General features: G+C 38.9%; 1 protein-coding gene across 8 annotated transcripts in view; it reads right to left on the bottom strand.

Moving 5' to 3' along the window:
* Positions 1-24,415, bottom strand: part of INPP5A (inositol polyphosphate-5-phosphatase A) — a 404,737-nt gene that overhangs the window by 292,763 nt on the left and 87,559 nt on the right. For 6 of the 8 annotated variants that reach the window (XM_039480835.1, XM_039480836.1, XM_039480830.1 and 3 more), the window contains exon 2: positions 6,164-6,205. The exons of 1 other annotated variant lie outside the window; for it this stretch is intronic. In XM_039480835.1, the coding sequence (XP_039336769.1) occupies positions 6,164-6,205 (42 nt within the window). Of the gene's footprint in view, positions 1-6,163; positions 6,206-6,849; positions 6,947-24,415 lie in introns of those variants that run through there. One more of the 8 variants, XM_039480833.1, reaches the window with a different exon arrangement.

Raw genomic sequence — 24,415 nt, 5'->3', positions numbered from 1 at the left:
ATAAGTTTACGGCCGATAGGTCCATCAATGGCTATTAGCCAAGATGATCAGGGATGCAACCCCATAGTCTGGGTGGCCTTAAACTTCCAACTGTCAGAATGGATGACAGTGAATGGATCATTCAAAATTGCCTTATTCTATTCATTCCCTGTGAATCATCTGGCACTGGTCATGATCAGAAGGCAGGATCTGGGCTAGAGGGACAATTGGTCTGACCCATTCTTATGATTTTATATAATATTTGTTGCTGATCTTAAAGCCACTGTTCCTGGAGTTGGATGATTACATGAGAATCCTTTGATTAAAAATCATGTAAATTTCTAGTTCTCGTGGCTGCAGAGAAAAGCTTGAAAATGTGTAACATAAAGGCAAAATAAAAAGGGCAACTCACCCTCCCAAAAATATATTAATATTATGAATCCATTATTTTGGGGGCCTGACTCATGGTTTTGAATACTTGTGGTTGGTAATACTGTATTTTATTTAAATAATGTACCTTTATCAATTTGTAAAATTTAAATCGATTTTTCAAAGAGTACTTTTAAGGAAGACCCTCAGATTGTAGCAAAATTAGAAAATGAATATTTAGTGGACTGCTTGTTTCTTTTGCTATTAGTAGTGCAGATAATTTGGAGGTAGGAGAGATACGGCTGTAAAAATACAACAATCTAAGAAATATTACTCTCTTGGGAAAACAAAAATCTTGATAATTAGCCAACAGACAAATTAGAAAGTGTGTGATAGCTCAATCAATTTATAGGGGCATTATTAGGCCAAAATTGATCCAAAATTCAGGTTTTATTTAAATATTCTTACAAAACCTGAATTACTCATATTTATTTCCAATAGAAACCAGGATTAAACAAATAACGTTCCTCTGCAGGAGGAAACACAGTATATTGTACTAGTTATGACAAAAGTTAAATGGTCATGAAACTGACTACAAAGGAAAGTGAGTTAACTATTTTTACTCTTTTGCAGTTCTTGGACAAACAGTGTAGTGAAAGTTTATTAGTTCTTGTAAATTGTTTCATTTTTACTAATTTAAGGTCTCATTTGTAGCACAAAAAAGGGTAATTACATTTTTAATAGATGATTTTAAACTGAAATGTTCCTATTAAGTTTTTAATTCTCCAGTGCCTAAGCACATTTTGGGAGCCACCATGTTGTAAGTAGTAATAATAATAAATGGGACAGTTTTCCATGCTATTAAAAACTCTTATTAAATCTTGAATTTGCTGGATCTTAAAAATGTTTCGTTTCAAACAGCAAAACACAACGTATGAAAATGTCACTATATCAGCATGTTATCTGAGATAATTAGGAGGCTGGAGTGATGAAAAATGTTAGAACAAATTATTAAAACTAATAAAAAAAAGACAAAACCAGGTTCTGTTTCCATCATGGACATTGCTTTCTAGAAATAGATGAAAATAAGCCTTGCAATTTCTCTTCCTTTTTTGTTGAGAATGTTTTCACTGCTTACAGAAGAAGCACTTAACCTTCAGTTGTCAGAGGTTATGCAAACTGTGTTGACACAACTATATATGCAAATTGAATTCCTCAGAAGGAGTGGAAAAAAATGTGGTTTGTGGTTTATCTGGGCTTCAAGTTTACAAAGAAGTGTTAAAAGCCTGACTCTAAAGTCATTTTACAGTACTGTTGATTAATATAATCTTGTAGAATATTTCAAAAGCAACTAAATATTTAGAATGAAAAAAAAAGTTGAATAGTTGGCATTAATACCAATTTATTATCATTCTGCGTGTGCCGTGACACATTTTTATTGCATTAGTGCCTAGACGCCTCAACTAGGCCAATTCCACTAGGCACAGTACAAACAGTTCCTGCCTCAAAAAGCTTTTATAGAGCTTCATCATGCTACTTCTCACTATAATTACAAGTACACCCCAAACAGCAGCCCCACTAAACACAATAAAAGTATCACTGCTCAAACAACTGTACTGCACTATTCTTGAGAACACTCTCAGCAGTGTTGCTGTTTCACTGTGACATTCATGATAAGCAAACAAATTTAGAGAATTTTAGATAAATACATGGAGGTAGGAGAAATACTACTGTAAAAAAAAACCCAGCAATCTGTAGATGTATGTTTTCTTAAAGGAGGAAAATCTGTTTTAAAGGATCTGGAGGCATTTTTTAATTTTTAATTTAATTTAGTTTGGACCATGATTGGGGAGGGACTATTATGTGAATATTTATGTAGTTATAAATCCAAGGTAACACAAAGAAAATCCCACTGTTTATGAGACTAACAGGTTGCTGCAGGATACGTAGTCAACCTACTCTTTATTTCATATATTTTTAAAAAACTAACTATGCAAAAACAAAGCTAATAACACAAGTTATTACAATAATAATCTCTTACTAACAACTGCATCATCTAAATAATTTAGTCTCAGCTACAAGAACCAGATAAAATGTTGATTATAAAGACATAATTTCATTATACAGTAAGACTGGAACAGTAGGGTTAGTTACTTTTAAACATTTAAAATTAGGAAATTCAACATTGATTTTTCTACTACACCTCTACCCCGATATAACGCTGTCCTCGGGAGCCAAAAAATCTTACCGCGTTATAGGTGAAACCGCGTTATATCGAACTTGCTTTGATCCACCGCAGTGCGCAGCCCCACCCCCCGGAGCACTGCTTCACCACATTATATCCAAATTCGTGTTATATTGGGTCGCGTTATACCGGGGTAGAGGTGTATTTACTTTTTCTACAAGGCCCCTGAATTATTTCTATTGCCCCAGCAGTTTCTAAAAGTACCTTCCAAGGACACTCCTTTTGGCTTTCATTTGGGGAATCCTTCAGTAGTTTCAATGTTTTATCAATGCTGCATAAGGCACGTTTGAAACAAGAAGCAGGGTGCTTGAAACACTATCAGCACGTTTAAAAGACGACACCTGGGTGCTGTAACAGATCACATACTTTGTCTTGCTCATTTGCACATTTATTAATGTGCACATATGAAAATGAACAAACCTTATGCTCTTTCTATTCTTAAGAATATTAACTGCTTATCCTTCTTCTCAAGCAAATATGCAAAAAACTATTTTAATGTTCATATTATGAATTGAGAAAGTAATCAGTAACTCGTTTAAATAGAATTTATCCCACTTTTTAAATATGAAAAGAATTTAACAAGGCACAAATTCTAATGAAGACATTTTTCCACTAAGATTATTAGGATTGAGACTACAATCTGTTTAGGTTCGTATACGACTCCCAAAACACAAGCCCCAGAACAAACCATCAGATGCTAAGGACTTTTGATCACTACCATCCTGCTTCTGATTCAAGCTAGTGACCTAGTGGTGAAAGGCTGTCCCACTATCAAGTTTTTGAGCCAATCAATCCCATTATATTTCTCCCACTTTTAAAGAAAAGACATGGATTGGCTGAGGTCCTTGAGAGATGTCCATCACTACTAATCACAAACCAGATCACTCCCTCCCATGGGAGCAACAATGAGGCAGTTATGAAGCTTTTTGCTGAGATTTATCCGGTCATTTGGACAGGGCCCTTCCCCAACTACAGTGGATAAAGCACTGGATTTGGCTCCCAAAGCCTGGAGGTCTCAGGGAAATCAACTGAAACCTAGGGCTATCCACACAGAGGCTCTATGCCTCAAAATACCTTTGGGGCCTCATCATGACAGTACGGCTCCACTGCCTCACTGCTCTCTGAACACCACCCACCTTATACTGAAGTGCAGGATTTCCACAGCACAGGGAGCACTGCAAAAAGGGTAATACAGCCTGGTTCCTCATGGGATTGTTTGGGTGTATTGCCATGGCCTGCTCCTACTCCATGATCTATCCCCTCCCACCCTTCCATGCTATATGAGAAAAATATGTACCTTCCATGCTCATCCAGGCTTGGAGATATACCTTAACAGCTGTTACCTCCAATATGGGATGAAGAATGTTGTTTTATTATTGGAGTTTAATATGTAATGCCTTAAGTTGAGTACTTCTAATTTATTTTTGCTGTATATAGTCCAGCAATAAAAATGAGACACTGCTAGAGTCCCTTCCCAGGAATTGTATAAAACAATCTTGAGCAAACATAGGATGAAGTATGTTTACTTAAGAAATAAACAGGTAATATACCAAGGTATTGACTTTACCACAGTATTTACTGAATTCATGCTTTTATGTTTTTGTTTTAGACTAAGAGTATGTCTACACTACCCACCGGATTGGCGGGCAGTGATCGATCCACCAGGGATCGATTTATCGCATCTAGTCTAGACGCAATAAATCGACCCGAGCGCTCTCCCATCGACTCGTGTACTCCAGCGCCACGAGAGGTGCAGGCAGAGTCAACGGGGGAGTGACAGAAGTCGACCCACTGCGGTAAAGACACCACGGTAAGTCGATCTAACTACGTCGACTTCAGCTACGTTATTCACGTAGCTGAAGTTGCATAATTTAGATTGATTCCCTCCCCTCCTCCCCAGTGTAGACCAGAGCTAAGTTCTTTGGGGAATGGACCCTTCTAATATCTGCATATTTTACTGTGGCACACTGCTTGCAGTGAACAAAAAACAGTATTTCCTGTATAGAAAATATATACCACAGTAAGATTTAATCAAATCCACAGTAAATATTTACTTTTAAGGAAGACCCACTTCCCTTTAGGGCCATTGAAAAATCTTCCTCTAAATAGCCCACTAAGTACAAAGGTACACTGCTTCTCTCCTGTTCCTTCTTCCTTATGCTTATGACTAGAATGAGTAACACATTTATTCCTGTGAGGGAACACAGCAATGCCTCATGTTTATTACTGTATACAACTACATGTTCTTAGTAGAACTAGGCTAGAAAAGTTCAAGTTTGCCACAGCCACTGAACGTTCATGGATGTCTGCCCAGAATATTCAAAGAAAAACAGAACATACAGTCTTAAAATTTTCCAAGTTGGAATGGATAAGTGTCCCATATTAATTCATGATACAAGTACAAAATTATGTATACATTTTCTTGTCTTCAATTTGCAGCAATCATTACAGGGAATTTTGTGAAGACCTGAAGGACAGCTCTCTGGCTGACTGCAATATTTGGTACTGAAAATGAAACATGTCCACTGCAAATGTCTATAGTGCTGGTTACTACCATACTTCTGAAAATAAACCTTTTAAGTCAATCTGTGCTAAGAATCTCCATGTTTAATCAAAGCTTTGGGATAAAAGAATTGCCCCATTTCTGGTAAACATCAAAACATGAATAAAAAATAGACTGAATGCCCTGGCCTCATCCTAAATATTGCATGGCAGAAAACACTAAGGTTTATTTAGCAGTAAATTCTCAGGGTGATACAAGAGACTCATTCAACTGTACACAACAACAAAAGCTCTGCTCTTGGTTGCTATGCTTAAAAATTCAAGTTTATGATATATTCTGGAATATGGGGTGGAACGGAACTTTTTTATATTGTGAGGAAAAGAAAGCTTTGAGGTCCTGACCCTCACAAAATCTGCTAACTTTATGGGGGCACAGTAGGAACATCAGACAACTTGCAGTAGAATAAAGATCTGTTCCACAAGAGCAAAGTCATAACATTGTACTGGCCAACACAACTGTAAGTGTACAATCTATAACAGGGTTTTGGTTTTTTTTCCCACGTTTTCACCCAGATATATTCCCTTTTCTGAATCCTTATTGTCCCTCTTCTTAGACAGAGTTAATTCCAAAATAAATGATTCTGTAAAATGTTGAACCTTTTATTTTTGGAATGGGCAACTGAGACCAAATGATAGTTTATACCCCATCTTCTGTAAAAATTTGGGGGAAACACTGGCAGATTCAGAGTTATTTTATGTATGTCATGATAAAGATAAGCATTTGAACCTGGAATCTGCCCCAACATAAAATGCTGTAAGCTGCCTTTCATCATAACAAAACAACTAAGATTAAAAGCTCCCAACCACTTTCTAAAACCACAGTCACACTTTATTAAATTTTATTATCCATTTAAACATTTTGGCTCATGAGACTTGTTTTTGCTTTTTAAAGTAAGATGGCTTAGGACTATCAGTTTAAAAAAGCAAAAATTCTTTGTATAAAAATGGCTCATTATACTAAACATATATACACTTTTAGAACTTCATGTGGAATCATTCTTACCATACCTGATAAAATTCCCGAAGCCAATTCTTCTGTAAATTTTCTGGCTGAAAAAGAAAATTCAAAAACCCATTAAGACAGAAGCAAAGCATTTTGTAAAAGAATATCTCAATACCCATTGATTTCCTTAATTGACTCAAATGGCGAGTTTTTTCCCATTAAAAACAAACTAGCAAGTCCCTCCTAGAACTCTACCACTCAGAAATCTCCTTTTTCGTTTTGTACCTCTCTTGCCAAGATTATACCCAATGAACTGTGCAAATATGTAAGGTGGAAAAGATCCTGTATAAATGCAGTAAAAGTAATCCAAAACCATTTCATGTCTGACTTCTACAACACAGTACAAAGTGTTAAGGTAAAATAGTTGAACAGGGTGAAAATATTACTCATAAATCTCAATTCTGCAATAATATAGTTTTTAATTTATGCATTTGAAGTACTTATGAATTAACTGAACATCAAAAACAATGTAAACTGTTTGAGATTATGGCTTCAAGTTACATACACTGAACTATACTGAGATATCTTTTGTAGCACTGACTTAAAAAATGACAGCATTCACTTTGTGTTTAAAGTTTATTGGAACGCCTTCCAAAAATAAACATGTAGAAAGTACACAGTCTCAGCATAGATTAAAAGATTTGTAGCTTGTAACTGTTTCAGGTTTAAAGCCTTTTTTTGTAAACTCTACCTCTGGCTTTATTAAGAGTTGAAAAGAAGTTCTTTGCGGCAGGGACTGTCAGGTTATTCTGTTTGTAGTGTATAGCAGGTGAGGCCCAGGCCATGGCTGGGGCTCCTAGGCACTACAATAAAGAAAAAAGGCAAAAGAGAATTTCTAGATTACCCCTTATTTGTAAGGACATAGCTATTTATGCAAAGCCCTGCCCTTTCAGAAACGTGTAATGCTCTGAATAGAACTACAGAAGTACAGTAGTTTACAAATCTGCACGTAGCACCTAGAGAAAGATACAAACCATTGTTTAATCTTCTGAATCTTGGCTCGACTTGAGTAGGGGTATTTCTTGTAATGTTCTGCAAACACAAGGCAGGCTCCCTAACATTTTACTGGCAAGAAGTAACATCATTTGTGTCCAGGGCCGGCTCTAGACCCCTTGGGGCGGCGTCCCGCAGGAGGGCGGCAGGCAGCTCCGGTGGAGCATCCGCAGGCATGCCTGCGGGAGGTCCACCGGAGCCGCGGGACCAGCGGACCCTCCACAGGCACGTCTGCGGGAGGTCCACCGGAGCCGTGGGACCGGTGACCGCCAGAGCGCCCCCGCGGCGTGCCGCCGTGCTTGGGGCAGCGCAAATCCTAGAGCCACCCCTGTTTGTGTTACACAGAATAGAGGTTAGTGAAGTGAAAAGCCAAAAAGACTTCAATAGATGGCTTTTACTTGACCGAGAGGCATAACACAAAATAATGCTTGTGCTTCTTTCAGAAATATAAGAAATTTCCGTTCTGTTGGGTTCTCTCTCAAGTGGTGTTCTTACATAGTTAAATAAAATTAAGAATATTTTATACTTAATTAACTTGTATTGATTGCTTATTAAATGAAGACCTCCATAATTCTGCCATAAGTGCCTAAAAACTCTGCATATAGTGCAAGATTTGGGGCTGGTCTAACAACGGAGACATTTTTTATGAATTTTTTCTGAAAATGTTTGTTCTTTTTTGCTCAAAATCTCAAATTCAGAAAATTTTCAATCAGCTCAGAAAAATAGGAAGCATTTTTAGCAATTTTGTGAAAAACATATTTTCCTTCTTGCTGAATTGTGACATTTCTATTGAAATTTCAAAATTTGGAGATTTTCAACCAGCTGTAATAGGAACGTTATCTGTTATTTTCTGCCTTTATATAATTTTTTTGAGGTTGACAAAATTCCAAAGCAAAAATATGAAGACTTCAAGACCACAAGCTCACAAAAGGAAAAGAATGCCAGCATGCTCTGCAGTGTTCACACTTAGATTATAATCTATCTCCCTAACTCTGTCAAAACTGCAATGTAACAGCAGCTTTTCCACTTTTTTTCATTTTTACTTCAATAAGAGAACTCGTTGAGTAAAGATAAGCACAAATGTAAGGATCAGGGCCTAAGAACAGTAGTACTGAACATTTTAACAGTACAGATATGGTGAATGCTGCTATTGCCACAATATGCCCCTGGGTGGGCCATCACCACTAGGACAGGAGAACCAGCATGAAGCAGTGCGATAAAATCATTTTGGCAACCTGAGATAATGAGCAGTGGCTTCAGAATTTCTGAATATGGAAACAAACATTCATGGAGCTGTCTAACAAGCTTGCACCAAACCTCCCATGCCAGAACACTCGATTCAGGGAAACCATACTGGTGGAGAGGCAAGTGGCTATTACCCTGTGGAAGCTGGGAACATCAGATTAAGTCCATTGCAAACCACTTTGGGATTGACATTTCTATTGAAATTTCAAAATTTGGAGATTTTCAACCAGCTGTAATAGGAACGTTATCTGTTATTTTCTGCCTTTATATAATTTTTTTGAGGTTGACAAAATTCCAAAGCAAAAATATGAAGACTTCAAGACCACAAGCTCACAAAAGGAAAAGAATGCCAGCATGCTCTGCAGTGTTCACACTTAGATTATAATCTATCTCCCTAACTCTGTCAAAACTGCAATGTAACAGCAGCTTTTCCACTTTTTTTCATTTTTACTTCAATAAGAGAACTCGTTGAGTAAAGATAAGCACAAATGTAAGGATCAGGGCCTAAGAACAGTAGTACTGAACATTTTAACAGTACAGATATGGTGAATGCTGCTATTGCCACAATATGCCCCTGGATGGGCCATCACCACTAGGACAGGAGAACCAGCATGAAGCAGTGCGATAAAATCATTTGGCAACCTGAGATAATGAGCAGTGGCTTCAGAATTTCTGAATATGGAAACAGACATTCATGGAGCTGTCTAACAAGCTTGCACCAAACCTCCCATGCCAGAACACTCAATTCAGGGAAACCATACTGGTGGAGAGGCAAGTGGCTATTACCCTGTGGAAGCTGGGAACATCAGATTAAGTCCATTGCAAACCACTTTGGGATTGGAAAGTCCACTGTTGGGGTTGGGGTTGTGCAGTTTTGCAAGGCAATTAACAATGTGACCTAACCACAGGCTGTGGCCATTAGAAAAGTTCCAGAAATAATAGCTGGATTGGACCGGATGGGGGTTTCCAAACTGTGCAGGGGCCATCAGTTGTACCCATAATCCAATACTTTGCTTACCAAAAGGAGCAAGTGAATACGTGAACTGAAAAAGTTACTATTCACTCATTCTGCAAGGCTTAGTGGACTACAGAGGCAGAGTCATGAATACCAACGTGGGAAATGCTGATTCATGATGCCAGGGTGCTGAGGAGATCAGGATTGTACTTTCTTCTGGGGAATAAAGTCCTTTCTTCCCTCTACGGGTCTCTATGGTGTGTTTGTGCCAACAGTTATTTTGGGAGACCTCACATCCTAATTTGGCTCATGAAACTATACACAAACATTGATGGGAAAAGGGACTCATGAACAGCCTCTGTAGCTAGGGTCACAAACCCTCCAGGATTCTCCTGTCTCCAGAAATTAAAGATTAATCTTTAATTTAAGATTATGTCCTGTGATGAAACCTCCAGGAATATGCCCACCCAAAATTGGCAATCCCATCTGTAGCTGCAGAAGGGTCATGGAGTGTGCACGTGGTAGGCTGAAATCTTGTTGGTACTGCCTACACCCGTCTGAATGCCAATATAGCAAATGTTGTTCATAGAACTGTTGCTTGCCGCACACTCCATAACATTCATGGAAATAAAGGGGAGCACATCCATACTAAGAGGGCTCAGGACAAGTCTGGTTTACAAACTCTATCCAGCATCTGGATCCAACTCACATTCACACTGTTCCTAGTTCCCAGCAGGTAGGTGAGATCAGGGATACCACATGTGCACATACCTTGGCACAGCAAGGAGGCAGAGAGTGACATCTATCTGTGCCAAGGGACAACTTCACATCCTGTGCAGCTTCCAGAAAAGCATGAGAGGGAACACTGGCACTTACATGTTGGGCTACATACTTCGTGAGGTTTCCCACGCCCTATAACTGAAGGTCATTAGCCATTCATTCCTGTGACAATTCATACATTCTAGACAATTACAACTGGGTACTTCCACTGGGTTAACACCTTTGGGTCAAGCATGTGTTTTGGAGGGTGGCAGCCAAGTTGTAATGCTGTCATTGTACAATGCTTTTGTCTTAACTGTTCACACTTGTTTACTTGTGTTATCAAGAGCACTCAATCTTTTAACCATTCTTCATCAGCAGTACTAACTAAGTACTTAGAAGCTGTTATGGAGCACTAATTAATCTCTACTAAGTTGAAATTGGTTGGGGTGGGGGAATGGCCATTTAATCATTGGGAAGTGACAGACACCTGTTTTGTTATTTGAATTGTGCTTCATTTTTCCTGCATGTGAACCAAGCCATAAAAATATCTATCTACCCATTTTCTGTTAGTTCTGCTGCGTTTAGAACTAGAGGTGCTTTCTGTAAGCATGTAACACTAACTGTACTTTCCCCCTCCCTCCCTCCCTATGTGGTGCGGGGAGGTTGTAGGTGTGGGTCAGACACAAAAAGCGTCTGCAGTATGATGGCCCCAGACAATTACACCATTCCACTTCATATGCTGTGAATCGTGGGCCCCAGTCCCAAACCTGAAAACATCCTATGTGCATCATACTTAGGAAAGGGTTCACACACAAGTCAGAGAAATGGTAACATTTATTAAATGTATTATATTGAACATGTAATTGAAATATTTTTTAAAAGATAGAAACCAACCAAACATAACAGGACTGAATCCATGAACAATGGTCAAATGATAATGTCTCATGGCCCTTCTGCTGACAAGGGGGGAATGATGAGAGGGAAATTGTTCTTGGGGACAAAAAGGAATGTCTCTTGCATGGAGTTAGGGAGGGAGGCATGTGGTGGGCTTCAGGCACTCTCACAAGGTTAGCTTCCTCCTTCTGGATGCTCAGGGGTGTCTCTTGCAAGAGGTTTTGGGTGCTGGTCTGATACTGAGAGTCCTGCAGACTCCTCTCAGTCACTTGGGGAAGTGGGGGGTTGGGTCCTCTACATCAGCAGCACCTTGGGGGGCAGCTGGAGGAGGAGGTGGTGGTAGCACTAGTCATGGCAGCAAATGGATCCCCTGTCTTCAATTCCATCAGTTTCTCCATTAGGGAATGCTTCTGTTCCCCACGGCATGCCTCCTGTGCCATGAACCGGTTCATCAGTGCGATCCTCCTGTGCTGTTTGTGTTCCTAACTGCTACTGCTTCCTGCTGTCCATCCCAATGAGCAGGTCCTCCAGGGTCCTTCATCATCTGCCTCTGGTGTCTCTGGCGCATTGCTCCTGCCCTCCTGGTAGAATGGTTTCCTTTTCAGGAGCCAAAGGCCCTGCCAATTCAAAGACAATGGTAGCATTATGGTTTTTTTCCTTTGTACGAAGACAAGAAATCACCTCACAGAACATAACTTTGCTGTAGAAGGCCACATTCCAGGATTGCAACCGTTGAGACTACCCTTAGTTCTCAGACAACTTTTGCAGCCTCTGAGAACAGCACAGAGGCTACTAATGGTAAGATACATGTACTAACTTTTAAAAAAAATAAAATGTTCATAAATGTCTCCAGAGGGTGTGGTTACAGTTCCTTCCAAGGGCTATGTTAACAGCCTGCAATTTCTTCTTTAAAAGCTGGTGAACATTTGGAGAAAATAGTGGGTTTCAAGGCACCAGAATAGAAAAGGAACATGGCTTTCCCGTCCTGTGAAGGAGATCTGGCAATCTATGCAAGAGAGTTGTTTCTACTAATTGTCAGCCCCCTATGTTTTGCTAAATGGAGAGGTCTGGTCGTCTATGTAGGTGGACCACGCAGATCTGCACTACCATTGAACTTCAAGAGCTAGCTTGATTTTCTACTACACCAGAAATATGTTTTCAGGATTGGGAGGCAATTCAACTGGAAATTGACTATATTCTCAGCTACAGTATGGTGTTTCCATTCAAAGGGAGATGCAAACCACAAAAACCACCCACCCCACCATCATCGTCTAATCCTGTCCTTCTGCCTGCCTAACAATGGTGAAATGGGCACACAAAGATAGAAATAGTCATATAAAGGTAGGACCGGAAGGAACCTCAAGAGGTCATCTAGTCCAATCCCCCGCACGCATGGCAGGACTAAGTATTATCTAAACCATCCCTGACAGGTCTTTGTCTAACCTGCTCTTAAAGATTGCCAATGATGATGATTCCACAATCTCCCCAGGCAATTTATTCCAGGGCTTAACCACCCTGACAGTTAGGAAGTTTTTTTTTTCTCATGTCCACCTAAACTGCCTTGCCACAATTTAAACCCATTGCTTCTTGTCCTATCCTCATAGGTTAAGGAGAACAATTTTTCTCCCTCCTCCTTGTATTTTATGTATTTGAAAATGGTTATGCTCCCTATCTGTTTAGTCTGGAGAAGAGAAGACTAACACAATTTTTTTTAATCTTCCCTCATTGGTCATGTTTTCTAGACCTTTAATCATTTTTGTTGTTCTTCTCTGTACTTTCTCCAGTTTGTCCTTATCTTTCCTGAAATGTGGTACCCAGAACTGGACACAATAGTCCAGTTGAGGCCTAATCATCATGGAGTAGAGTGAAGAATTACTTCTCGTGTCTTGCTTACAACACTCCTGCTAATATAGCCCAGAATAATATTTACTTTTTTTTTTTTTTGCAATAGTGTTACACTGTTGCCTCATATTTAGCTTGTGATCCACTATGACCCCCAGATCCCTTTCTGCAACACTCCTTCCTAGGCAGTCATTTCCTATTTTGTATATTTCAACTGATTGTTTCTTCCTAAGTGGAGTACTTTGCATTTGTCCTTATTGAATTTCACCCTATTTACTTCACACCATTTCTCCAGTCTGTCTAGATCATTTTGAATTTTAATCCTATCCTTCAAAGCACTCACAATCCCTCCAAGCTTGGTATCATCCACAAACTTTATAAGTGTACGCTCTATGCCGTTATTTAAATCATTGATGACAATATTCAACAGTACTGGACCCAGAACTGATCTCTGCAGGACCCCACTCAATATGCCCTTCCAGCTTGACTGCTAACCACTGATATCTACTCTTTGGGAATAGTTTTTCAACACATTATACACCCACCTTATAGTAGCTCCATCCCTAATTTGTTTATGAGAAAGTCAAAGAAAGCTATTAGGTTGGTTTGACACAATTTCTTGACAAATCCATGCTGACTGCATACGGCTAAATGCAGTGCTGACTGTTACCTATCACTTTATTATCTTCTAGGTGTTTGCAAACTGATTGCTTAATTATTTGCTCCATTATCTTTTCAGGTACTGAAGTTAAGCTGACTCGTCTGCAATTCTCCAGGTTGTCTTTATTTCCTGTTTATAGACAAACATATTTGCCCTGTTCCAGTCCTCTGGAATCTCTCCTATCTTCCATGACTTTTTGTACATAATCACTAATGGCTCAGATACCTCCTCAGTCAGCTCCTTGAGTATTCTAGGATGTATTTCATCAGGCCCTGGTGACTTGAAGACGTGTGTAAGTAATTTTTTACAAATTCTTTCCCTATTTTAGCCTTAATCCTACCTCATTTTCACCGTCATTCGTTATGTCAGACTTCCAATTGCTACTAAGAAAACTGAAACAGTCATTTAACACTTCTGCCAATTAGTCCATATCATAGAGAGACAAAACAACTTTATTGGGTTCCCTGAAGTTTCAGATCAGCACCACAAGCCCCTCAGCTGTCTACAGAAAAGGGACATCACACTCTGCTTATCCAACTGCCAGACCGGATCATTCTACCACCTGTTTCCCCCAGGGAAGTGCAGCATGACTTGGTGCAACCAGACCAGGCAACAGAGACAAGGATGGTAAAAAAATTGTAATCTTTCAAGGGAGAAAAAGACTGCTGTGACTAACTTTTCCTCAGACAACTATAGTCTTTCCTTCCCTTTCCTGGACCTAACCCTCCCTCCACCTCAAACCACCCCCCACCTTCCATGCTGCTCCTGTTTGCAAGGGAATGGTAAGATCAGGGGGTGGGAAGAAGCACTGAAATTATGTACTCTTCCAAGGGACGAAAGACAGCTGTCATTAACGTTAGACAAACAGCTATAAAGCTTTCTACAACTGTCCCATCCCCAACTGGGACCTTTCTAAATCGGCTTCCTGCTGTGAGGCTCCAGATCATCACTGCCTGCATGCTGGCTGAGAAATGCACGGACAGTGGGGTACAATTATTTTTGTTAATCTGTTTCTCAGACATAGCTTCTGCCAAATGTGTAAAAGAGGTTCACTGGAAATCAATAAAATTGTTGATTTATAGCCATGTCTTCCTAGGGGCCATTTATGGGTTGAAGGGCCAGGAGGGGGAGGGGTACTGTTAGGGAAGGTAGAGATCCATTACAACTTACCAGCCTCTGGTTCTGGTTTCTGCCCAGTTCAAGGTCTTCCTGAAGCTCACTGAGAGGGCTTTCCCAACCGTTTCTCCAGGTAGAGTTGCAGAATCACATACTCCTTGTCCTCCAGGGTCTCCTCTGCACTTCCCTGATGCCTCCTTGCCCTGGCTCTCATCAGCATGCTGTCAGATGATGATGCCAGCAGGGTTGAGGTGGGATTTCTGAGCTACTCGAGGTTCTGTGCTGAGAGCCCTTGACAGTATCTGGTCCAGTATGTCATAGAGGGCCATGTACAATGAGCTCTCCTGGAGCAACTGCTGGAGTCTTTTGCCTGCCTGAACAGTAGCCTCGAGTGCTTGATGCATTCCTAGCACTGGATCAGAGTCCAGCAAATACCCACATGCTCCAGCCTCTGTGAAGTTTCCTGGTAAGGGTATATGTTCCTGCCACTTCGGGAGAAGTCATGGAGGACAGTGTTCTCCAACCACACTTCGATCAGCACACAGGTGTGGTCCATGGGCCAGGCAGCTCTTGGAGCAAGATCCATGTTTGCCAGTATTGATCAAAAGAATGCAGTGGAAAGCTGTTCTGGTGTAGAAAGCTGTTCAAGCTGCTACCAGTGAAAACAAGGGAACAAGGACTTTTACAGATTGGTAAAATGCTATCCTCATGCTATTTTTAGTGAGCTTCTGCCTACCCAAGTAAAGAAGCACACTCCCAGCTGCGGTGTAGATGTACTCTAAGAAATGTGTGTCCTGTTTTTGTGGACTCCCTTTTGTACCACACTGCCCCTCCTCCCTACATCAACCACCACATCTTGCTTTAGTACTACTTTCTGTGGTTATGTCTACATTACAGCTGGGAGCACGCTTCCCAGCTTGAGTAGACAGACACACACTAGTTCTGTTCAAGCTAGTGTGCTAAAAACAACAGCGTAGCTGGGGGTAGCACCAGCAGCAACTCAGGTTAGCCACTTGAGTATGTACCCAGGGAGGGGATCAGGTGGGTTTGTACTCAGATCATTAGCCTGACTAGCCACCTTGCCACTCTTGGCTACACTGCTATTTTGGCTTGCTAGTTTGAGCTGAGCTAGTGTGTCTATCTATCCATGCTGGGAAGTACCCTTCCAGCTGAAGTCCAGGTGTTCCTCTATGGTTCTACTGCCATTGGCATAGTGGATGTGATCCTGGACCAACTCGTGCCCCTGTGAGGATGAACTGCTTCAGGTACAAAGTTCTTCTTATCCTCCTTAGTTCTCCTAGAAGCTGCTGTTACTATTCTGGGTAAGCTGAAAGTAGCCCAGTTCTGGAGTGCCCCGAGTGGTGCTTCTGTGAGCATATTCCACAAACACATACGTAAATTCCAGGCTGGGATTTACAGAGGTCTTCAAAATACCAACAAGGGATGTTTATTTGCCAAATCCAATCTCAAAATTCATTCCGTCTTTCAGAGAGAAAGAAAAAATATATATGCAGAAAAACACTTGGTTGATATAGTGTACATTATTTTAAAAACAGTGAGTTCATAGTGTCCTTTTAAGCTAAACAACAATGGAGATTAAAGAAGTCTTATATTAAGGCAGCTCTACACTAAATATAGATCCCTAGCTCTTTGCTAAAAAAGCTGAAACTAAAACATTAAAAGACTGTAGAAATCTTTCCTGATTCCACCCCTTCTCTTCCCAGCAGCTCATTACGATTATAAACTATAAAACTAGAAGTACTTATTAGAAACAGAAAATGTCTAAAATGTTTTAATTGCTGGGTAGTCACCTTACAACTATAAACATATTGGCTCATCACTCATGCTCATGTCACTACAAAGAACATTATTCCCAAGAACGCAAATCAAGTAAAGAATTCACCAGCTGTTGTCCCTGAATTTTTTCACCAGATGGCAGCAGGAAGACAATATAGTTAATTGGAAATGAGAGTTGAATGTTGAACCAACAAGAGGTCTAACTGCTGGATTTAATTTTGTTTAAAGTGTCTTGAATGATTACAACACAGACCAAAAGTAAGAGGTGGAAAATTTTCAGTTGACTCTTGTTCTCAACTATGATTTCTTGGAACAGATGACAAAGAGCAGATGAAGACAATCCTCTAGAACAAAAAATTTTCATGAGGTCTTGTGCATAGCTTTAGAACCTCCAGATTAATTCCTTTCTTAGTTCCCAAGGAAATAGGGAAGGCCTGAGGAAGTGACAACAGTAGCGGACAAATCACTAGTGAGAACTCCAATACTGGAATATGTTTTCAAAATTTTTTAGCTTGTTGTCTGCTCAAGCTACCTGGACTCCGAAACCACCCTGACCAAAGTCACTTATTAAAATCAAAGAGGAATGTCTGTTTTTATTACTGCCGATTACTCTTTCCTCCTCCTACCTCTGCATTCTCCACTTTGCTGATTTTGTGTTCTCTTGTTTCTCACTCTATCTTGTTGACTATTCCTTTAGTATCTCCCTACAGTGGTTCCTCATCTTCCTTTCCCATCTGTTGGAATGTCTTTAGTCCTCTAACTCTCCTTTTTCTGGATGACCCCATCCTCTCCTGCTCTTTCCATCATCCCCTTTGTATGGATGATTCCCTATTCTACCTCACTACTTCCTTCTCCTCTCAGTCCATTCTCACATCTCCAAATGCACTTTATACATCTCATCTTGGATGCTGACCCACCATCTCAAGTCTTTAAAAAAAAACAAAAAAAACTTATCTTTCTTCCTTATTCCTCTTCCTTCTATATCTCCAGGAAAAAACACTTTGTTTCGTGTCTTCCAGGCTCACTACTGGGGTCATCTTTGGCTTTTCACCTGTTCTCCCTAATTTCTAAACTTTCTCCATATTGTCTCTTATTACATCCTATCATTTCTTCCTCTTTAATATGACCAAAAACCACCACCCTTTCCTCATTCTCCACTGCTAAAATCATTTTCCATACATCTCTCACATTTCACTATTGTAATCCTCTCCACACTGGCTTTCCCTGCTTATCATTTCTTTCACTTCTAAATCCATCAAAAATGCCCCTACTAGAGTCCTCTTCCATCACTCTACTCACAGTATCCAGACCACCTCACATACCTAGCTTCTTGAACTGTCTGTGGTCAGACAACCTTCTCATCCCACCTAATCTTGCCTCAACTACTTTGCTGATCTCATTCCCTCTACAACAATATCTGACACTCCCAATCCTTCTCCCACTCTTAGCTTCACGAGACATCATGCTGCATCCTATGAATGGAAAATTCTTCTTTTTGTCCATCTAGCACCTTTTCTCTTCTTCAGATCCTTCCATTAAAACCTTCTTCCTCCAGGGAATGCTTTCTATCTTTGTTATCTCATCAGTAAATCGTCACATCCAACAGACACATGTGCCTGAATTACTGTCTTGCATAGATTTGTGTCTTCTTAGATTGTATAAACTCCTCAGGACACATAACATGCCTTTATTTACAGTGTGTTTGTAAAGACTGTGTCTACCTAGGGTGCTATATAAGTCAAGTTTAATAATTGCAGACCCAAATATTTTGGTGGACACAATGAACTAAGGCAAAATATCTCCCTTATCTCACACAGCTGAAGTGAAGGTCTACGTTTACTAAAGGTTGTATAGAAATACCACAAACAAATCTTAAATGTAACACCTTAAATTAAGGAGTAAAGGAGCATTCTTAGATTATATCTTCATTTTTATCTTATAGTTCCACCCAGTATTGTGCAATTTTTGACCAAGCAGAACCACAAATAGACACCTTCCACCAGATGCAACTGCTATTTTTTAAACTCTAAAATCATGTGGAATCTTTGTTAAAATAACAGGATATACACATGGCGCATCACAGCTCCCTTCAATTAAATACCATTTTGACCTTTTCCTGGAATTCTGAGTCCTACCAAAACTGGCTCTTTTTATGCTGAGTTTCCACTTGAAGTCTATTTATGTCATGCTGGTTACAGTATTGGTCAGGATCATAAAGAAAGCACTAAGCTTGCAGACACATGGATACCACATGAGTTGGTAAGATCTTAAAAACAGACCGCTTTTCAAAATGAACATACAAGTAGGGTCGCTTCTTCCCACTAGTCCCATTTCTTTATTAGAAAAGCTAATATAACAGCCAAGAGAAAGTGAACAAAATAATCTGCAAAGGCATATAATCAGATTAGATATAAAACAACTTTTTTTAAAAGATTAAAAAAAAAACGCTGGAGAAAGAATCAAGTTGAAGAAATAAGATAGGAAAGGAGTCCCCAATTAAACAGCCTGGAATATTTTGTTCAGTTTAATCCAATGGTGAATGAAGGGAAGTAGGTAAACTCTAGTACACAAATTCTGGTTTGTGGAGTTTATTTTTAGCTAAATAATAGCTTCATTTTTTAAGTGGTAAAAATAAAGTCTTGAATCAGTGTGTAAAAACTCACTGAGAGTCAGCCTGAGGGCTTGTCCACACTTATCAGGGGTCCCACGTGCGGCAATCAATGCATCGGCTGTCAATCTAGCAGATCTAGTGAAGACCTGCTAAATTGGCCGCCGATCGCTCTCCCATCAACTCCTGTACTCCACCTGAACGAGAAGCACAAGGGGAGTCGACGGGAGAGCGTCTCCAGTCGACACTGCGTAGTGTGGACCCCATGGTGGGTAGATCTAAGTACATAGCTGAAGTTGAGTAACTTAGATCAACTGCCCCCTGTAGACAAGGCCTGAGAATGAACACAGATGAGAAGGGACAGTATGACTTTATGTGGTATTTGAAGAGAAGGTAAGAATTATTTTTTGTGTTTATGTGTTGGCCTCTTAAAATATTTCTGAACATCCTATATGACTTAAAGGATTACCCAAGTCCTGTTTTGGTGTGGTTAACTGCCACTAGTACTCAAAGTTCTTCTGGAATTACACAACAATAAAATTAACCCTGTTAAAGCCTTATGTTCCTAAGGATGAGCTCCCAGGTACTATGGTACATCTTTAGATCTTACTGTTTCCATTTACAACCGATTTTCAACACTGCAAAATAGTAAATTTTAGCTTTTTTGGGGGAGGGGGGCTATATTTGCTAATTTTACACTATTTATATTAAAAAACACTCCTGTCAAATTTTGCTTCACCGTAGTTACCAAAAACTGGTTATTGGGTACATAAATGTGATCATTATGGTTATGATTTTACTAAAACTAATAAGGTTAGGATTAAGATTTTTAATCATCTAGTATCTTTAAAACTTTGTTTGAAATTCCTTACAATTTTTATTACAGGATATATTTGATTTAAAAAAAATTCAGACTTACCTCCCAAATGACCTTGTGCTCTCATTGTTGCTCTTTAAATATTAATAAATACAAATCATGGTAAAGAAAAGTCCACAACAAATAGCAGTAATTAACATGCCATTTTGTATCAACTTTACAGTAACCATTGACAATCAAAAGGATGATAACCTATGCACTATGTTCAAGTGCTTTTGAGCCAGATTTCAAAGTGAATGGAGACAAAACAGTAAGGTTAAAAGAGAGAAAAATATACTCAAAGGTCTATGGGAAGCTTTTCTACACAAGTGTATTAACTTCTGCAAAATCTGAGCTTTCATTTAAAAATAACACTAGGTTACTAGCCATTATGTTTGCAAAGATAACTTTCCAAATGTAAACAGACTATAAAGCAATCCAGGTCCTCAGCTGCTCACAGCTTTCCCAAACTGCAGCTTAGATACTGAACAGTCATGCCATTTTCCACGGCTGCTATCATACCCTGTGGACAGTAGTGAAACTGGTAAGAATCAGGTCAGTTTTACTTTACCACAGCTTGGAGATAGAAACAACAGTGGAATCAGACACTGGAGCTACTCACAAGAGGACCACCACTTAAAAAAGGAGACTGGGAAAGGAGTAGAAGAAAAAACACTTTGCAGCAGTCAACAGGCTGGCAAAGAGAATAGAGGAATAGCAACACACCTACCCCTCTCATATTAGTCAGGAGACTCTAGCATGGAAAGGCGAAAACAAGGCTAAAATACAGATATTTAAAAAGGAAGCAACGGTAAAATACTGCACTTTCTAAGAGCATTAAGAGTTTTCTTTACCACTACTGTGAACAGCAACTCTATCCTAGCTTTGCATTTGAATATTCACAAGGCCCTTGTGAATTCCATTGTCATGTAAAAGGAACGAAGTCTGCCCAAAGATATTATTCAAAGAAAAAACAGCGATGAAACTTACATTTTATATGACAAGCTTTATAGCATTGACCTAAATCAGTAGGTATATAGTGCTTGCATGTGAGGCTTCTGTTTTTCAGGGTTGATTTTTTGGGGTTTACTTTTAGCATTTTTTGAGTTTTATGTAGATGTCCAAAAAGCAGGTTTCTTCAGGGCTCTGTGTGTATATACTGTAATAAGTAAACTCTTTGTAATGTTCCCCAGTGCACTTTAGCATCATATTATTTCAAACAGAACTATGCTAAAGTGTGTGTTAGGGAACCAACTGGATCAACATGGTCTAACTAATGCACAATTGTAGGGATATTAAAGATGGTTTATATGAGAAATGATTTATTGATTTATTGTTAATTGGTACTTTATAACTTAAGGTTTATGTTAGAAATAAATTTGTGATTCCCAACATTTAGCCTCTAACCTGCAAGCCACCAGCTGTGTCTGTGTTAAGCCTGCTCAAAGAAATACTTTGTATAAAACTTGTTAAACATTAATTAACTCTAAGTAAGCCAAAACAGTAGCTGTTATAGTGTATAGATAGAGACCCCCACCCTCTGTAAGTTTTGATCTCACTTTATCTTTGCTTGTTAAAAGACAGGGAGTCTCACATAAATTGGTAACACCCCAAAAGGTAAAGAGACAATGAAATAGGTGTGATTAAGATAGAGAATGTATGTGAATGCATGCCTAGTTTAAACAATGAATGAATGGTTAGGGAGTCACCAGCCTGAAGAATTCAGTGTCGGCTGAAGAAGGTGTCAAGTGGGATCAACCAGATGACCCCCGGAGGGCAAACTGGAATCCACCCACCACACCTCAAAGGAAGGAAAAACAAAACATCTAATAACATGGAGCCAGCCACCTGCTGATTGATTTAGCAACAGCAAAATGAAGCAACTCTCATGAACTGACATAGGAATAAATTCCTATAAAACTGGACTCTAAAGACTGAGGACTTTGAGTCTATGGTTCTGCCGCCAGCCTCCAGGAGCATCAGATGCATCTGACACAGACTCGGCTCCATCCTCATGACCAAGATACCTGGCCAGTAACTTGGCATGAGCAACATCTAGGCTGGTAACTATAACATCTATACAGAACCTGAATGAATGATTGTGTGAATGAATATGCTGGTTTTTATTATATTGGTATAACACAATAACATGTTTGCATGCTTAAAACCCCCCCCACACCCCTATAGTCCACGTACTGCTCCGTGCAGACAGACCTTTAAATACAAAATATTTATCCAATAAACACTAGAAAAACACCTGTTTCTTTCATTTTCTTTTCTTCTTTTTTTAAACCATACACTTTTATCAGTGTCTTGTCTATTAAAACTGAAAATGTGAAGCCTTACTTGTAATTAATGAAGGACAATTCAGAAACAGCCACTATAAGGAATCTATCAATCATAAAGGCAATTAGTTCTTCGGAAAAAGTCTATGAATCATATACAGAGATACATAAATTTGCCACAAAACATTTATGCATGAAAATTCGTAAGTATGAAAGGTGAAAACTGTTTCAGAAAAAAAAAATAGTAATGATGCACCATTAGAACAAATACCAAACCCCTTTATAATTCAGAACTTCGGTACAATGCTTTCTGTTCTTGCAAAGACAATTCTTTGTAAATTTAATCGTTTAATCCCAATTATTCTTTTGTTTCCATCTCCCTCCCTGCCCTGTTTTTTTAAACTTAGTTCACGATATTGTAAAGGCATTCTATTTATTAAAACTAATTCAGCAGATAATTTAAGAACATGCTATCTCTCTCTCTCGATGCCAATGATATTTAAGCATACACCTACAGTTAAGCATCCGCTTAAATGCTTTACAGGATAGGGATGGACTAGTGAATCAATGACTAAAATTACCAATGTCAGAATGTCTTTAGGCTTGTAACCATCTTATATGAACATATACTGTAGCACTTTTCATGCTAGTATCTCCAAGGGCTTTGCAACATTTGTTAAACCTCACAACACCTGTGTATAGTCCTCATTTTACAAATTTGTACAGTGGATCACAGAGAAGTGCCACTACTAGGGAAGTGTGGATACAAGTGGCCTGGGTGAAACTAAAACAAACCGAGTCCTGACCTGCAGTCATCTGATCAAACAACTATACACAAGCGTCTTACTGCCAATTAGGATGTAGATTTGTTGTTACTGATTTCCAACCAGCTGGCCATAAACCCACACAAACAGTGAGTATTCTAAACCAAAACCAAATGTAAATAAACACAGCATTCTCAAGCCATGGTTCTTAGCAGCATGCATTTAGCGCTATAACATATCACGGAAAAAATCACTTTTAATTAATGTTCTTACAGCTTTCAAACTACCGATAAGCTTAGGATTTGAAACTAAATTCCCTCCTATGATATACTATAGAATTTACAAAGCTGGCACTTTGTAATAAGCTTTCAGATCACAGTTATTTATAGTCTATGCTTGCCAAAAATGTAAAGAAAATAACTAAATATCTGTAGTGTATGAGTGCAGCTATTTATTTACATTTTCAATTAGCAAAAGACATTCTCATGCCCCTTTCTCTTTCACTGATGACTGTATTGGCAAAAAGTAAAAAACTGTTAATTACCCAGTACAAAACTTTTAGTTATTAACATCCCCCTGCATGTGGCTTTTCAACAAAAATTTGAAAATGTAAATATTCATCTGTCAGAATCCATTGTCACACTCTCTCTGCTGCTTCCATAATCCATATGTTATGTGCACAGCAATAAGGATAACATGAACGATAAAGACAATAAAGGCAAGACACATACATAAAGAAAAATAAATAAAACAATCCATTCCCAGTCACGTTAGTAGTAATCTTGTTCTCTTTCTTAACACTAACTTGACTAATTTTTACATAAATATTAATAATGTTTTACATTTAATACCTTTTCAAACATGTTCATCTCCTAGCCATCCAATGTTCTCTAATGAAAAGAGCAAAAAACTACCGGTTACGAACAAATGTTTTTTTACAACTCTTATAACACTCAACTTTTATTTTTAAACTTCTTATACAAGCTTAAACAGAAAACTAACCTCCTGAAGTTACCAATGATTTTGCCTTAGTAGAAATAATTATTTTTTTTCATTTTAGGTCATACAAATGTGAAGCAATATATTTGTCGAGTTTCAGAAATTGTTTTAGATGTGTGGAGTTATTCTGAATGGAATTATATAACCTATCTCACTTATGGCACTGAGTTTCTTGCCGTCAAATATAGACAGATTGCTGTGATTTCTCTACATTCTGTATTTTCTGTGTTATGCCCCACTGTATACCAAAAACTATTTTATACATAGCCCTTTACCAAACTGATAAATAAAAAAATATTTTAAATGACAGGTGTTAAAAATGCACATAGCTAATAATAGTTTACAGTATGTGCGCATCCACATAATATACACGTGCTCACTCTCTCTTTAGAAGTCCTACTCCTTCCCTGGAGAATTTCTTACCAAAAACCACCACCAACTCAGTGATTGTCCTCTTTGTCCACAATCCAACTCTGCAAG

The sequence above is a fragment of the Mauremys reevesii genome, linkage group 7 (assembly GCF_016161935.1).
Source record: "Mauremys reevesii isolate NIE-2019 linkage group 7, ASM1616193v1, whole genome shotgun sequence".
NCBI classification, from domain to species: Eukaryota; Metazoa; Chordata; order Testudines; family Geoemydidae; genus Mauremys; species Mauremys reevesii.
The sequence above is the reverse complement of the archived record's forward strand: the minus strand, read 5'-3'. Positions and strand labels throughout refer to the sequence as shown.